General features: G+C 59.5%; 1 protein-coding gene across 3 annotated transcripts in view; it reads left to right on the forward strand.

The window, feature by feature from the left end:
- CUL7 (cullin 7) overlaps positions 1 to 16,126 on the forward strand; it is a 121,821-nt gene that overhangs the window by 27,085 nt on the left and 78,610 nt on the right. For 2 of the 3 annotated variants that reach the window (XM_073558974.1, XM_073558973.1), the window contains exons 4-6: positions 10,303 to 10,701; positions 10,858 to 10,921; positions 12,872 to 13,011. The exons of the other annotated variant lie outside the window; for it this stretch is intronic. In XM_073558974.1, coding sequence (XP_073415075.1) covers positions 10,303 to 10,701; positions 10,858 to 10,921; positions 12,872 to 13,011 — 603 coding nt within the window. The remainder of the gene's footprint in view (positions 1 to 10,302; positions 10,702 to 10,857; positions 10,922 to 12,871; positions 13,012 to 16,126) is intronic. 3 annotated transcript variants of the gene reach the window in all.

Below are 16,126 nucleotides of genomic sequence, written 5' to 3' on the forward strand. Positions count from 1 at the left end.
CCTGGTCGTTGCGTCAGGGTTGCCCTGGTCACTGACCTTTGTTACACGATAATACAATCCGTTTTCTCGAGTGAAGCCATCACCATTATCTCCCATGTGCCCAGTTTCTGCCTTTCGCCTAAGGGCTGCTAAGGTTGTGTCACCCTCTATTTCTCTCCAAAACTCCTCTCTGTCCCAAGACTCTCCCAATGTAGTAGCAGCGAACTTATTGCTTACCGACTCTGATGCGGTTCGTGGTGGTTGCTCCCCGGTGAGGTCCGGATGACGTAGTGCTTGAAGGTCCTGTTGTCGGGTGACTCCTCCCACAGATTGGCACTGTAACTCCCCAATGTCGTTACCAAGGAGGATATCTGCAGGAAGTCCTCCCATAACTCCAATCCAACACAGTTTTTCTCCACAACCATAATCCAAACGCACAAAAGCTCGCTGTATATATTTGCGGGCACCCCCCGCCAGGACAATGGGAATTCCCGGACCCTGGTAAATTGCCTCGGGTCGAACCACACGGGTGTCAGCGATACTCAGGAATGCCCCCGTGTCTCTAAATCCTGACACTTTGTATCCATCAATTAAGACATCCTGCAGGTGGCATTGCCGTTGCTCTGGGTAGCTAAAGGACGGAGGCCGGAGTCCGTACACTCCAGGAGGAGTATCTATGGTGCCGTGGTCGGTGGTCCACTCTGGTGGGGATGGTGGTAGCTCTTTCTCAGGCGGGATGGAGTGCACAAGATGCACTGGACGAGGTGGGGCTGCGTGTGGCTCCCTCCGAATCCTTGAGGGACAGCCAGACTGCAAATGTCCAGGTTGCCCACACCCATAACACCTCCTCTCTGTGATACCCCCAGGTCGTGGTCGGAACTGTTGGGGCCTAGGATTGTGAGGTGTGATTGTCATCGGCTTGCGACTAGGTGGAAGGGCAGATATAATCGAAGGGGGATGTTAGGCGGGAGCAGGTCGTGGTTCATTGTCCAGAAGCCTCCTCCATTGCGGCTGGATAGTAAGGGCTTCATCGGCCAGGGCTGCAGCTCTATCCACAGTACACGGCGTGCGCTCCCGGACCCATTCCTGTACCTCTGCGGGGCACTTGGCAAGAAATTGTTCTATAAGGAACGCCTGTATAACATCTTCCACAGTAAAGGCGTTTTCTGCTTCCAGCCATCTCCGACATGCCTGGGACATCTTATGTGCATACATCCTAAATGATCCCCCCCGTGGTGCATGGGAGGTCTCGGAACTTGGCCCTATATGAGTCTGGGGTGATAGCATGGTAATCCAGGATAGTCCGCTTTACAATGTTATAATCCCGATTCCGCGGTGCGTCAATGGTTCGGTAAGCCTCCGCCATACTACCGTTCACGAGTCCCACTAACAAACGCATCCAGCCAGAGTGGGGCACCTCCATTACTGCACACTGCTGCTCAAAGTCCTTGAAGAACCCCTCCACATCTCTGGAAGACTCATCAAATCCCTTAAACTCTGTCCGGGTGATCCGTACAGGCTCCCGGATTGTTGGGGTTACACTCCACATTGCGTTACTTCCTTTTTCAAGCTCCATTGCTTCCTGTCTCCGCTGTGCCCGGCGGTCAGCCTCCTCCTTGTACTCCTGAGAGACGCGTGGGCCCAGAACCGCCATCTCTTCTTCGTACCACACCAACCACTGGCTTTTTTGGATGGGGATCCCTGTCTCCAGTGCTCATCCTTCAGACATCTGGGAGGAGGTGGCCGGGCTAGCGCCCACCAGTAGATCGATTAAGGCCTCTTTAGTCAGTCCCTGGTAGTTCAGGCCCAGGTCTCTGGCTCTCTCCTGTAAACTGGATACAGTCCATTTTCTGTACTCACTCTGTGGGTGGTTCTCCATTGGGTTACACTCTGTTGATCCCACTGCTGCCACCAGTTGTCACGGGGTCCTTATCTGATATCACACAATCAACAGCGCGAGGGACGTGTGAGCAATCCCAAGACCTTTATTATAGGCAAAACTAGAAGGTCCAAAAACAAGCCACCACACTGAGGATACAATAGTTCAGAACACGTATGCAGTTCAGTAACAGGATAAAATGTCCAGGGAGATGAGAGTCCAAAAATCCAGCAGCCAGAGGATAAAAAGTCCATACGCTTCCTTTTCTTTCTGACGTGCTGTGTTCACACAATGCTCTCCACACAGCAACTGACTTTCCCCTCCTGTCCTTTCCATCCCCCTCCCTATGTCCAGGAGTAGTCAGACGGGTTGGGGTGGTTTTCCGGCCTCCCAGGCCTGACAAAGGTGCCTGGGAGATTAAGACACTACAGGGGGTCATCAAAAGACATATACAGTCAGGCTGCAGACATACAAGGCAATGAGAAAAACACTATGAAAATCAGTGAAATAGAAATATACACAAAATGATATCCACATAGCATACACACCATAACATGACCCCACAACAGGTGCTCAAAGCCTAGAGAGCCGATCTGCCCCATCCAACTGCAACCTGTATCTTCACCTCCAGAGGGCAGGCTGCCGGTGTCCTCCAGAGGGGAGAGGAAGGGAGGCTGCTGGTGTCCTCCAGAGGGGAGAGGAAGGGAGGCTGCCGGTGTCCTCCAGAGGGGAGAGGAAGGTAGGCTGCCGGTGTCCTCCAGAGGGGAGAGGAAGGGAGGCTGTCGCTGTCCTCCAGAAGGGAGAGAGGCTGCAGGTGTCCTCCAGAGGGGAGAGGAAGGGAGGCTGCATATGTCCTCGAAAGGGGATAGGAGGGGAGGCTGCTGGTGTCCTCCAGAGGAGAGAGGAAGGGAGGCTGCTGGTGTCATCTAGAGGGGAGAGGAAGGGAGGCTGTAGGTGTCATCCAGAAAGGAGAGGAAGGGAGACTGCAGGTGTCCTCCTGAGGGGAGAGGAGGAGAGGCTGCGGGTGTCCTCCAGAGTGGACAGGAGGGGAGGCTGCAGGTGTTCTCCAGAGGGGAGAGGAAGGGAGGCTTCAGGTGTCCTCCAGAGGGGAGAGGAAGGGAGGCTTCGGGTGTCCTCCAGAGGGGAGAGAAAGGGAGGCTGCGGGTGTCCTCCAGAGAGGAGGCTGCAGGTGTCCTCCAGAGGGGAGAGGAAGGGAGGCTGTAGGTGTCCTCCAGAGGGGAGAGGAGGGCAGGCTGCAGGTGTCCTCCAAAGGGGAGAAGAAGGGAGGCTGCGGGCGTTCTCCAGAGGAGGGAGGAAGGGAGGCTGCTAGTGTTGTCCAGAGGGAAGAGAAGGGCAGGCTGCAGGTGTCCTCCAGAGGGGAGAGGAGGGGAGGCTGCAGGTGTCCTCCAGAGGGGACAGGAGGAGAGGCTGCAGGAGTCCTCCAGAGGAGAGAGAAGGGCAGGCTGCAGGTGTCCTCCAGAGGGGAGAGAAGGGCAGGCTGCAGGTGTCCTCCAGAGGGGAGAGGAGGGGAGGCTGCAGGTGTCCTCCAGAGGGGAGAGGAGGAGAGACTGCAGGAGTCCTCCAGAGGAGAGAGGAAGGGAGGCTGCAGGTGTCATCCAGAGAGGAAAGGGAGGCTGCAGGTGTCCTCCAGAGGGGAGAGGAAGGGAGGCTTCTCGTGTCCTCCAGAGGGGAGAGAAAGGGAGGCTGCGGGTGTCCTCCAGAGAGGAGGCTGCAGGTGTCCTCCAGAGTGGAGAGGAGGGAAGGCTGCAGGTGTCCTCCAGAGGGGAGAGGAAGGGAGGCTGTAGGTGTACTCCAGAGGGGAGAGGAGGGCAGGCTGCAGGTGTCCTCCAGAGGCGAGAATAAGGGAGGCTGCGGGCGTTCTCCAGAGGAGGGAGGAAGGGAGGCTGCTAGTGTCCTCCAGAGGGGAGAGGAGGGCAGGCTGCAGGTGTCCTCCAGAGGGGAGAGGAGGGGAGGCTGCAGGTGTCATCGAGAGAGGAGAGAAAGGGAGGCTGCAGGTGTCCTCCAGAGGAGAGAGGAAGGGAGGCTGCAGGTGTCCTCCAGAGGAGAGAGGAAGGGAGGCTGCTGGTGTCCTCCAGAGGGGAGAGGAAGGGAGGCTGCTGGTGTCCTCCAAAGGGGAGAGAGGAAGGGAAGCTGTCGCTGTCCTCCAGATGGGAGAGGGAGAGAGGCTACAGGTGTCCTCCAGAGGGGAGAGGAAGGGAGGCTGCATATGTCCTCGAAAGGGGATAGGAGGGGAGGCTGCTGGTGTCCTCCAGAGGAGAGAGAAAGGGAGGCTGCTGGTGTCATCTAGAGGGGAGAGGAAGGGAGGCTGTAGGCGTCATCCAGAAAGGAGAGGAAGGGAGACTGCAGGTGTCCTCCTGAGGGGAGAGGAGGAGAGACTGCGGGTGTCCTCCAGAGTGGACAGGAGGGGAGGCTGCAGGTGTCCTCCAGAGGGGAGAGGAAGGGAGGCTTCAGGTGTCCTCCAGAGGGGAGAGGAAGGGAGGCTTCGGGTGTCCTCCAGAGGGGAGAGAAAGGGAGGCTGCGGGTGTCCTCCAGAGAGGAGGCTGCAGGTGTCCTCCAGAGGGGAGAGGAAGGGAGGCTGTAGGTGTCCTCCAGAGGGGAGAGGAGGGCAGGCTGCAGGTGTCCTCCAAAGGGGAGAAGAAGGGAGGCTGCGGGCGTTCTCCAGAGGAGGGAGGAAGGGAGGCTGCTAGTGTCCTCTAGAGGGGAGAGAAGGGCAGGCTGCATGTGTTCTCCAGAGGGGAGAGGAGGGGAGGCTGCAGGTGTCCTCCAGAGGGGAGAGGAGGAGAGGCTGCAGGAGTCCTCCAGAGGAGAGAGAAGGGCAGGCTGCAGGTGTCCTCCAGAGGGGAGAGAAGGGCAGGCTGCAGGTGTCTTCCAGAGGGGAGAGGAGGGGAGGCTGCAGGTGTCCTCCAGAGGAGAGAGGAAGGGAGGCTGCAGGTGTCCTCCAGAGGGGAGAGAAAGGGAGGCTGCGGGTGTCCTCCAGAGAGGAGGCTGCAGGTGTCCTCCAGAGTGGAGAGGAGGGGAGGCTGGAGGTGTCCTCCAGAGGGGAGAGGAAGGGAGGCTGTAGGTGTACTCCAGAGGGGAGAGGAGGGCAGGCTGCAGGTGTCCTCCAGAGGCGAGAATAAGGGAGGCTGCGGGCGTTCTCCAGAGGAGAGAGGAAGGGAGGCTGCTAGTGTCCTCCAGAGGGGAGAGGAGGGCAGGCTGCAGGTGTCCTCCAGAGGGGAGAGGAGGGGAGGCTGCAGGTGTCATCCAGAGAGGAGAGAAAGGGAGGCTGCAGGTGTCCTCCAGAGGAGAGAGGAAGGGAGGCTGCTGGTGTCCTCCAGAGGGGAGAGGAAGGGAGGCTGCTGGTGTCCTCGAAAGGGGAGAGAGGAAGGGAGGCTGCTGGTGTCCTCTAGAAGGGAGAGGAAGGGAGGCTGCTGTTGTCCTCCAGAGAGGAGAGGAGGTGAGGCTGCTGGTGTCCTCCAGAGGGGAGATGAGGGGAGGCTGCTGGTGTCCTCAAGAGGAGGAGAGGCTGCAGGTGCCTTCGAGAGTGGAGGCTGCAATTGTCTTCCTGAGGGGATGGGGAGGCTGCAGGTGTCCTCCTGAGGGGAGAGGAGGAAAGGCTGCAGGTGCCCTCGAGAGGGGAAAGGAGGGGAGGCTGCAGGTGTCCTCCAGAGGGGAGAGGAAGGGAGGCTGCGGGCGTTCTCCAGAGGAGGGAGGATGGGAGGCTGCTAGTGTCCTCCAGAGGGGAGAGGAGGGGAGGCTGCAGGTGTCCTCCAGAGAGGATAGAAAGGGAGGCTGCTGGTGTCCTCCAGAGGGGAGAGGAAGGGAGGCTGTCGCTGTCCTCCAGAAGGGAGAGGGAGAGAGGCTGCAGGTGTCCTCCAGAGGGGAGAGGAAGGGAGGCTGCATATGTCCTCGAAAGGGGATAGGAGGGGAGGCTGCTGGTGTCCTCCAGAGGAGAGAGGAAGGGAGGCTGCTGGTGTCATCTAGAGGGGAGAGGAAGGGAGGCTGTAGGTGTCATACAGAAAGGAGAGGAAGGGAGACTGCAGGTGTCCTCCTGAGGGGAGAGGAGGAGAGGCTGCGGGTGTCCTCCAGAGTGGACAGGAGGGGAGGCTGCAGGTGTCCTCCAGAGGGGAGAGGAAGGGAGGCTTCAGGTGTCCTCCAGAGGGGAGAGGAAGGGAGGCTTCTGGTGTCCTCCAGAGGGGAGAGAAAGGGAGGCTGCGGGTGTCCTCCAGAGAGGAGGCTGCAGGTGTCCTCCAGAGGGGAGAGGAAGGGAGGCTGGAGGTGTCCTCCAGAGGGGAGAGGAAGGGAGGCTGTAGGTGTACTCCAGAGGGGAGAGGAGGGCAGGCTGCAGGTGTCCTCCAAAGGGGAGAAGAAGGGAGGCTGCGGGCGTTCTCCAGAGGAGGGAGGAAGGGAGGCTGCTAGTGTCCTCTAGAGGGGAGAGAAGGGCAGGCTGCATGTGTTCTCCAGAGGGGAGAGGAGGGGAGGCTGCAGGTGTCCTCCAGAGGGGAGAGGAGGAGAGGCTGCAGGAGTCCTCCAGAGGAGAGAGAAGGGCAGGCTGCAGGTGTCCTCCAGAGGGGAGAGAAGGGCAGGCTGCAGGTGTCTTCCAGAGGGGAGAGGAGGGGAGGCTGCAGGTGTCCTCCAGAGGAGAGAGGAAGGGAGGCTGCAGGTGTCCTCCAGAGGGGAGAGAAAGGGAGGCTGCGGGTGTCCTCCAGAGAGGAGGCTGCAGGTGTCCTCCAGAGTGGAGAGGAGGGGAGGCTGGAGGTGTCCTCCAGAGGGGAGAGGAAGGGAGGCTGTAGGTGTACTCCAGAGGGGAGAGGAGGGCAGGCTGCAGGTGTCCTCCAGAGGCGAGAATAAGGGAGGCTGCGGGCGTTCTCCAGAGGAGAGAGGAAGGGAGGCTGCTAGTGTCCTCCAGAGGGGAGAGGAGGGCAGGCTGCAGGTGTCCTCCAGAGGGGAGAGGAGGGGAGGCTGCAGGTGTCATCCAGAGAGGAGAGAAAGGGAGGCTGCAGGTGTCCTCCAGAGGAGAGAGGAAGGGAGGCTGCTGGTGTCCTCCAGAGGGGAGAGGAAGGGAGGCTGCTGGTGTCCTCGAAAGGGGAGAGAGGAAGGGAGGCTGCTGGTGTCCTCTAGAAGGGAGAGGAAGGGAGGCTGCTGTTGTCCTCCAGAGAGGAGAGGAGGTGAGGCTGCTGGTGTCCTCCAGAGGGGAGATGAGGGGAGGCTGCTGGTGTCCTCAAGAGGAGGAGAGGCTGCAGGTGCCTTCGAGAGTGGAGGCTGCAATTGTCTTCCTGAGGGGATGGGGAGGCTGCAGGTGTCCTCCTGAGGGGAGAGGAGGAAAGGCTGCAGGTGCCCTCGAGAGGGGAAAGGAGGGGAGGCTGCAGGTGTCCTCCAGAGGGGAGAGGAAGGGAGGCTGCGGGCGTTCTCCAGAGGAGGGAGGATGGGAGGCTGCTAGTGTCCTCCAGAGGGGAGAGGAGGGGAGGCTGCAGGTGTCCTCCAGAGAGGATAGAAAGGGAGGCTGCTGGTGTCCTCCAGAGGGGAGAGGAAGGGAGGCTGTCGCTGTCCTCCAGAAGGGAGAGGGAGAGAGGCTGCAGGTGTCCTCCAGAGGGGAGAGGAAGGGAGGCTGCATATGTCCTCGAAAGGGGATAGGAGGGGAGGCTGCTGGTGTCCTCCAGAGGAGAGAGGAAGGGAGGCTGCTGGTGTCATCTAGAGGGGAGAGGAAGGGAGGCTGTAGGTGTCATACAGAAAGGAGAGGAAGGGAGACTGCAGGTGTCCTCCTGAGGGGAGAGGAGGAGAGGCTGCGGGTGTCCTCCAGAGTGGACAGGAGGGGAGGCTGCAGGTGTCCTCCAGAGGGGAGAGGAAGGGAGGCTTCAGGTGTCCTCCAGAGGGGAGAGGAAGGGAGGCTTCTGGTCCTCCAGAGGGGAGAGAAAGGGAGGCTGCGGGTGTCCTCCAGAGAGGAGGCTGCAGGTGTCCTCCAGAGGGGAGAGGAAGGGAGGCTGCAGGTGTCCTCCAGAGGGGAGAAGAAGGGAGGCTGCGGGCGTTCTCCAGAGGAGGGAGGAAGGGAGGCTGCTAGTGTCCTCCAGAGGGGAGAGAAGGGCAGGCTGCAGGTGTCCTCCAGAGGGGAGAGGAGGAGAGGCTGCAGGAGTCCTCCAGAGGAGAGAGAAGGGCAGGCTGCAAGTGTCCTCCAGAGGGGAGAGAAGGGCAGGCTGCAGGTGTCCTCCAGAGGGGAGAGGAGGGGAGGCTGCAGGTGTCCTCCAGAGGGGAGAGGAGGGGAGGCTGCAGGTGTCCTCCAGAGGGGAGAGGAGGAGAGGCTGCAGGAGTCCTCCAAAGGAGAGAGGAAGGGAGGCTGCAGGTGTCATCCAGAGAGGAAAGGGAGGCTGCAGGTGTCCTCCAGAGGGGAGATGAAGGGAGGCTTCTGGTGTCCTCCAGAGGGGAGAGAAAGGGAGGCTGCGGGTGTCCTCCAGAGAGTAGACTGCAGGTGTCCTCCAGAGTGGAGAGGAGGGGAGGCTGCAGGTGTCCTCCAGAGGGGAGAGGAGGGCAGGCTGCAGGTGATCTCCAGAGGCGAGAATAAGGGAGGCTGCGGGCGCTCTCCAGAGGAGGGAGGAAGGGAGGCTGCTAGTGTCCTCCAGAGGGGAGAGGAGGGCAGGCTGCAGGTGTCCTTCAGAGGGGAGAGGAGGGGAGGCTGCAGGTGTCATCCAGAGAGGAGAGAAAGGGAGGCTGCAGGTGTCCTCCAGAGGAGAGAGGAAGGGAGGCTGCTGGTGTCCTCCAGAGGGGAGAGGAAGGGAGGCTGCTGGTGTCCTCCAAAGGGGAGAGAGGAAGGGAGGCTGCTGGTGTCCTCTATAAGGGAGAGGAAGGGAGGCTGCTGTTGTCCTCCAGAGAGGAGAGGAGGTGAGGCTGCTGGTGTCCTCCAGAGGGGAGATGAGGGGAGGCTGCTGGTATCCTCCAGAGGAGGAGAGGCTGCAGGTGCCTTCGAGAGGGGAGGCTGCAATTGTCTTCCTGAGGGGATGGGGAGGCTGCAGGTGTCCTCCTGAGGGGAGAGGAGGAAAGGCTGCAGGTGCCCTCGAGAGGGGAAAGGAGGTTGCAGGTGTCCTCCAGAGGGGAGAGGAAGGGAGACTGCCGGTGTCCTCCAGAGGGGAGAGGAAGGGAGGCTGCCGGTGTCCTCCAGAGGAGAGAGGAAGGGAGGCTGCTGGTTTCCTCCAGAGGAGAGAGGAAGGGAGGCTGCATATGTCCTCCAAAGGGGATAGGAGGGGAGGCTGCTGGTGTCATCCAGAGGGGAGAAGAAGGGAGACTGTAGGTGTCATCCAGAGGGGAGAGGAAGGGAGGCTGCGGGTGTCCTCCAGAGGAGGGAGGAAGGGAGGCTGCTAGTGTCCTCCAGAGGGGAGAGGAGGGCAGGCTGCAGGTGTCCTCCAGAGAGGAGAGGAAGGGAGGCTGCAGGTGTCCTCCAAAGGGGAGAGGAGGGAAGGCTGCGGGTGTCCTGCAGAGGGGAGAGGAAGGGAGGCTGCAGGTGTCCTCCAGAGGGGAGAGGAAGGGAGGCTGCATATGTCCTCCAGAAGGGAGAGGAGGGCAGACTGCTGGTGTCATCCTGAGAGGAGAGAAAGGGAGGCTGCAGGTGTCCTCCAAAGGGGACAGGAGGGGAGGCTGCAGGTGTCCTCCAGAGGGGAGAGGAAGGGAGGCTGCAGGTGTCCTCCAAAGGGGATAGGAAGGGAGGCTGCTGGTGTCCTCCAAAGGGGGGAGAGGAAGGGAGGCTGCTGGTGTCCTCCAGAGGGGAGAGGAGGGGAGGCTGCAGGTGTCCTCCAAAGGGGAGAGGAAGGGAAGCTGCAGGTGTCTTCCAGAGGGGAGAAGAAGGGAGGCTGCATATGTCCTCCAAAGGGGACAGGAGGGGAGGCTGCTGGTGTCATCCAGAGGGGAGAGGAAGGGAGGCTGTAGGTGTCATCCAGAGGGGAGAGGAAGGGAGGCTGCAGGTGTCTTCCAGAGAGGAGAAGGGAGGCTGCAGGTGTCCTCCAGAGGGGAGAGAAAGGGAGGCTGCAGGTGATCTTCAGAGGGGAGAGGAGGGGAGGCTGCAGGTGTCCTCCAGAGGGGAGAGGAAGGGAGGCTGCTGGTGTCCTCCAGAGGGGAGAGGAGGGGAGGCTGCTGGTGTCCTCCAGAGGGGAGAGGAAGGGAGGCTGCAGGTGTCCTCCAGAGGGGAGAGGAAGGGAGGCTTCATATGTCCTCCATAGGGGATAGGAGTGGAGGTTGCTGGTGTCCTCCAGAGAGGATTGGAGACTGTGGGTGTCCTGCAGGGGGAGGCTGTAGATCTTGCTGGGGTGAAGACTGATGTGTTTTCCGTCCTCTGTGATCAGAGGCTGTTTGGTGCGGCCTCTGCGGGGGGATTGGTTGGTAACGCAGTTGGGGCTCCTCTGTGGACCTCTGGCTGTTCTGGGGTGTTATGGTTCTGTGATTGGTTGGTCTTTTTCCGGCAGATCCCGGGGAAGCAGCTCTTCTCACTGGTGAAGCGTTACCTGTGTGTGACATCATTGCTGGACCAGTTGAGCAGTGACCGGCCGGACCGCGAGGACACAGACCGCCTCCAGCGCCAGTTTGACTTCTGCATGGCGATGGGCAGCCTGATCTGCGAGCTGGTGCGGGTCATGGGCCACAGGATGGAGGGACCTCCATCTGTGAGTTGGCGTGGATTCGGTGTGCAGCGGCAGTCGCATACTCCCAAGACACACGTTTCCGGCACATGTGAGGACATGGCACACACGTGTCACACTCTGCAGCAGGGGATGGAGGTACGCGTGATCCAGGATACTCGTGAGATGCCTGTGGGTGATGAAGGCACCTTGTGGCAGCGTGGGCGGGAGATGCCCCCTGTGCAGGTAGGTGTTGTCTGCGCTGCATTGCTCTTTGCTAATCACTGAGGATCCGTGGCCTCTTCCATCACCCACTGTCCACACGTGTGGTGTTGGGTGCCTGGTGTGCGGAGGAGAAGGCGAGGACTTGGGCATTTTGTCACGTGTTGTCTTTCCTTGCAGCTTGACATGCATCATGTCCTGAAGAGGGGCGAGAAGAATATGGGGGTCACTAATAAAGCAGTAGGTGAGTGCAGATGAAGACACTGGGCAGCACTGCCATTCTGTGCCCAGGACAGCTGAGTGCCACCATCACCACTATCACAGGGGTGGTCTCCACACAGAGAACCCTTCACCACTTTTACGCTGTCACACTGGCTCCATGTTGGAGCAGCAGCTGCAGAGTTGACATCATTCTTTTTATTTTTTATTTATCTCTTGTAAAGCTTAGGTTATAATTTTTGGTTAGACAAGGGGGCGTTACCATAGATTCTTCTCTGGGGGAGTGCACATCTTCCCCTGCATATGGTTGACCAATCATAGGTACAGGTGTCCTGCAGGGCAGAAAAGAACACGCTCCCCCTCTCCTCACTGATCGCTGCAGCTTTGTGTGCAGATACAGCAGAGCTAAGCTATGTGTCATTACAAATACTTCCACATCTCATCCCGCCGCAGTTAAGGCCCCGTCACACTAAGCGACTTACCAGCGATCCCGACACCGATATCAAGGTGTCAGGATCGCTAGTAAGTCGCTATATGATCGCTGGTGAGCTGTCACACAGACAGCTTCACCAGCGATCAGCACAGCGATGCCGAGCGCCCGACATCGCTGGCCATCGCTGTAAAACATAGAATCAAAATAAAAAATATAGTTATTCTCACCTTCCGACGTCGCGTTCAGCCATCCTGCCTCTCTCCACGCTCCGGTCCCAGTGATCCTTTGTGAGAATGACCGCGAGATGTCACGGTCTCGAGGGATAACAAAGTCTCGCGGTCATTCGTGCAAAGGATCACTGGGACCGGAGCGTGGAGAGAGGCGGGATGGATGAACGGGACGTCGGAAGGTGAGAATAACAATATTTTTTATTTTTTTTATTATTTTTTACACCTGATCGCTGGTCTCCCGCCTGTCACACACAGCGATGCGTGCTGGCCAGCGGGAGACCAGCGACCAAAGAAATGTCCAGAGGTTTCTTCCAGCGATCAGCGATCCCGGCAGGGGGGCCGCTCGCTGATCGCTGTCACACACAGCAATCTCGCTGGTGAGATCGCTGTTACGTCACAAAAGTTGTGACTCAGCAGCGATCTCGCTACCGAGATCGCTTAGTGAGACGGGGCCTTAGTGTGGGAGAAGCGTGAGATATAACTGCAGTGTGAGAGGAGATCTTATCATAAATGATAACCTAAACTTTACAAGGGAGTGTCCCCACAGTGGAGAGGAGAATTGTAAGCTCTGCAGCTGTTGGTCCATCGTGTAGCCAGTATACAGACTCCTGAAGGGTCCTCCTCACTGCTCCAGTGACCTGCTGGGTCCTCCTCACTGCTCCAGTGACCTGCTGGGTCCTCCTCACTGCTCCAGTGACCTGCTGGGTCCTCCTCACTGCTCCAGTGACCCTCAGGGTCCTCCTCACTGCTCCAGTGACCCGCTGGGTCCTCCTCACTGCTCTAGTGACCCTCAGGGTCCTCCTCACTGCTCCAGTGACCCACAGGGTCCTCCTCACTGCTCTAGTGACCCTCAGGGTCCCGCTCACTGCTCCAGTGACCCGCAGGGTCCTCCTCACTGCTCCAGTGACCTGCTGGGTCCTCCTCACTGCTCCAGTGACCTGCTGGGTCCTCCTCACTGCTCCAGTGACCCTCAGGGTCCTCCTCACTGCTCCAGTGACCCGCTGGGTCCTCCTCACTGCTCTAGTGACCCTCAGGGTCCCGCTCACTGCTCCAGTGACCCGCAGGGTCCTCCTCACTGCTCCAGTGACCCGCAGGGTCCTCCTCACTGCTCCAGTGACCCGCAGGGTCCTCCTCACTGCTCTAGTGACCCTCAGGGTCCTCCTCACTGCTCCAGTGACCCGCAGGGTCCTCCTCACTGCTCTAGTGACCCTCAGGGTCCTCCTCACTGCTCCAGTGACCCGCAGGGTCCTCCTCACTGCTCCAGTGACCTGCTGGGTGGTTTAAACCATGGTGCTGCTTTGTCTCCTTGCAGAGAACCCAGTGGACACCTTGTCAAGTACTGGCTGCATCTCACATGGCGACTGGTGGGAACTGCTCTTCTTTATCAGACAACTGAACTGCGAGGACCAGGACAGAGTGTTGGAGGCTGTCAGACCAGGTGTGAAGAAACCGGTAAGCTGTGGAGGACAGGGTGTGCACAAGTCTCTGAGCTGCAGATGACGGAGTGTGAGCAGGCCGCTGAGCTGCAGATGACGGAGTGTGAGCAGGCCGCTGATCTGCAGATGACGGAGTGTGAGCAGGCCGCTGAGCTGCAGATGACGGGGTGTGAGCAGGCCGCTGAGCTGCAAATGACGGAGTGTGAGCAGGTCCCTGAGCTGCAGATGACGGGGTGTGAGCAGGCCGCTGAGCTGCAAATGACGGAGTGTGAGCAGGTCCCTGAGCTGCAGATGACGGGGTGTGAGCAGGCCGCTGAGCTGCAGATGACGTAGTGTGAGCAGGCCGCTGAGCTGCAGATGACAGAGTGTGAGCAGGCCGCTGAGCTGCAGATGACGTAGTGTGAGCAGGCCGCTGAGCTGCAGATGACGGAGTGTGAGCAGGCCGCTGAGCTGCAAATGAAGGAGTGTGAGCAGGCCGCTGAGCTGCAGATGACGGAGTGTGAGCAGGCCGCTGAGCTGCAGATGACGGAGTGTGAGCAGGCCGCTGAGCTGCAAATGAAGGAGTGTGAGCAGGCCGCTGATCTGCAGATGACGGAGTGTGAGCAGGCCGCTGAGCTGCAGATGACGGGGTGTGAGCAGGCCGCTGAGCTGCAAATGACGGAGTGTGAGCAGGTCCCTGAGCTGCAGATGACGGGGTGTGAGCAGGCCGCTGAGCTGCAAATGACGGAGTGTGAGCAGGTCCCTGAGCTGCAGATGACGGGGTGTGAGCAGGCCGCTGAGCTGCAGATGACGTAGTGTGAGCAGGCCGCTGAGCTGCAGATGACAGAGTGTGAGCAGGCCGCTGAGCTGCAGATGACGTAGTGTGAGCAGGCCGCTGAGCTGCAGATGACGGAGTGTGAGCAGGCCGCTGAGCTGCAAATGAAGGAGTGTGAGCAGGCCGCTGAGCTGCAGATGACGGAGTGTGAGCAGGCCGCTGAGCTGCAGATGACGGAGTGTGAGCAGGCCGCTGAGCTGCAGATGACGGAGTGTGAGCAGGCCGCTGAGCTGCAAATGAAGGAGTGTGAGCAGGCCGCTGATCTGCAGATGACGGAGTGTGAGCAGGCCGCTGATCTGCAAATGACGGAGTGTGAGCAGGCCGCTGAGCTGCAAATGAAGGAGTGTGAGCAGGCCGCTGATCTGCAGATGACGGAGTGTGAGCAGGCCGCTGATCTGTAGATGACGGAGTGTGAGCAGGCCGCTGAGCTGCAGATGACGTAGTGTGAGCAGGCCGCTGAGCTGCAAATGAAGGAGTGTGAGCAGGCCGCTGAGCTGCAGATGACGGAGTGTGAGCAGGCCGCTGAGCTGCAGATGACGGAGTGTGAGCAGGCCGCTGAGCTGCAAATGAAGGAGTGTGAGCAGGCCGCTGAGCTGCAGATGACGGAGTGTGAGCAGGCCGCTGAGCTGCAGATGACGGAGTGTGAGCAGGCCGCTGAGCTGCAGATGACGGAGTGTGAGCAGGCCGCTGAGCTGCAAATGAAGGAGTGTGAGCAGGCCGCTGATCTGCAGATGACGGAGTGTGAGCAGGCCGCTGATCTGCAAATGACGGAGTGTGAGCAGGCCGCTGAGCTGCAAATGAAGGAGTGTGAGCAGGCCGCTGATCTGCAGATGACGGAGTGTGAGCAGGCCGCTGATCTGTAGATGACGGGGTGTGAGCAGGTCCCTGAGCTGCAGATGACGGAGTGTGAGCAGGCCGCTGAGCTGCAGATGACAGAGTGTGAGCAGGCCGCTGAGCTGCAGATGACAGAGTGTGAGCAGGCCGCTGAGCTGCAGATGACAGAGTGTGAGCAGGCCGCTGAGCTGCAGATGACAGAGTGTGAGCAGGCCGCTGAGCTGCAGATGACAGAGTGTGAGCAGGCCGCTGAGCTGCAGATGACAGAGTGTGAGCAGGCCGCTGAGCTGCAGATGACAGAGTGTGAGCAGGCCGCTGAGCTGCAGATGACAGAGTGTGAGCAGGCCGCTGAGCTGCAGATGACGGAGTGTGAGCAGGCCGCTGAGCTGCAGATGACAGAGTGTGAGCAGGCCGCTGAGCTGCAGATGACAGAGTGTGAGCAGGCCGCTGAGCTGCAGATGACAGAGTGTGAGCAGGCCGCTGAGCTGCAGATGACAGAGTGTGAGCAGGCCGCTGAGCTGCAGATGACGGAGTGTGAGCAGGCCGCTGAGCTGCAGATGACAGAGTGTGAGCAGGCCGCTGAGCTGCAGATGACAGAGTGTGAGCAGGCCGCTGAGCTGCAGGTGACAGAGTGTGAGCAGGCCGCTGAGCTGCAGATGACAGAGTGTGAGCAGGCCGCTGAGCTGCAGATGACAGAGTGTGAGCAGGCCGCTGAGCTGCAGGTGACAGAGTGTGAGCAGGCCGCTGCGCTGCAGATGACGGAGTGTGAGCAGGCCGCTGAGCTGCAGATGACGGAGTGTGAGCAGGTCGCTGAGCTGCAGATGACAGAGTGTGAGCAGGTCACTGAGCTGCAGATGACGAGGTGTGCGCAGGCCGCTGAGCTGCGGCTATATGGTCTTCTCAGTGGCGTTTCATAACGGGCCGCACTAACGGTTGTTCCATAAAATGAGAATAATAGGACGATGTGTAACTGCGATCACAACTACAAAGAAACACATGCTGAGGAGTCAGGACAGCACTGATCACTCCGGGATCACTGATCACTCCAGGGTCACTGATCATTCCGGGGTCACTGATCATTCCGGGGTCACTGATGACTCCGGGGTCACCAATCTCTCTGGGGTCACCGATCTCTCTGGGGTCACCGATCTCTCTGGGGTCACTGATCACTCTGGGGTCACTGATCTCTCCGGGGTCACTGATCTCTCCGGGGTCACCGATCTCTCCGGGGTCACCGATCATTCCGGGATCACCGATCTCTCCGGGGTCACTGATCACTCCGGGGTCAGCCAAGTACACAGTAGAATCTAAACTTGTAGTGAGGGGTGTACTAAGTTAGGATCGTTGAGTACAATAAGAGAAATGCTTTATGGAGAAACCATGAGGAAATAATGGCAGACAATAGAAAAAGCAATAGAGCCAGAACCATCCTGCAGGTGTCCATGTAAGGACGGCACGAGGCGGCCCACCGTCAGGAGAATTT

The sequence above is a fragment of the Dendrobates tinctorius genome, unplaced genomic scaffold (genome assembly GCF_039654945.1).
Source record: "Dendrobates tinctorius isolate UK_male_01 unplaced genomic scaffold, ASM3965494v1 ptg000264l, whole genome shotgun sequence".
NCBI lineage: Eukaryota > Metazoa > Chordata > Amphibia > Anura > Dendrobatidae > Dendrobates > Dendrobates tinctorius.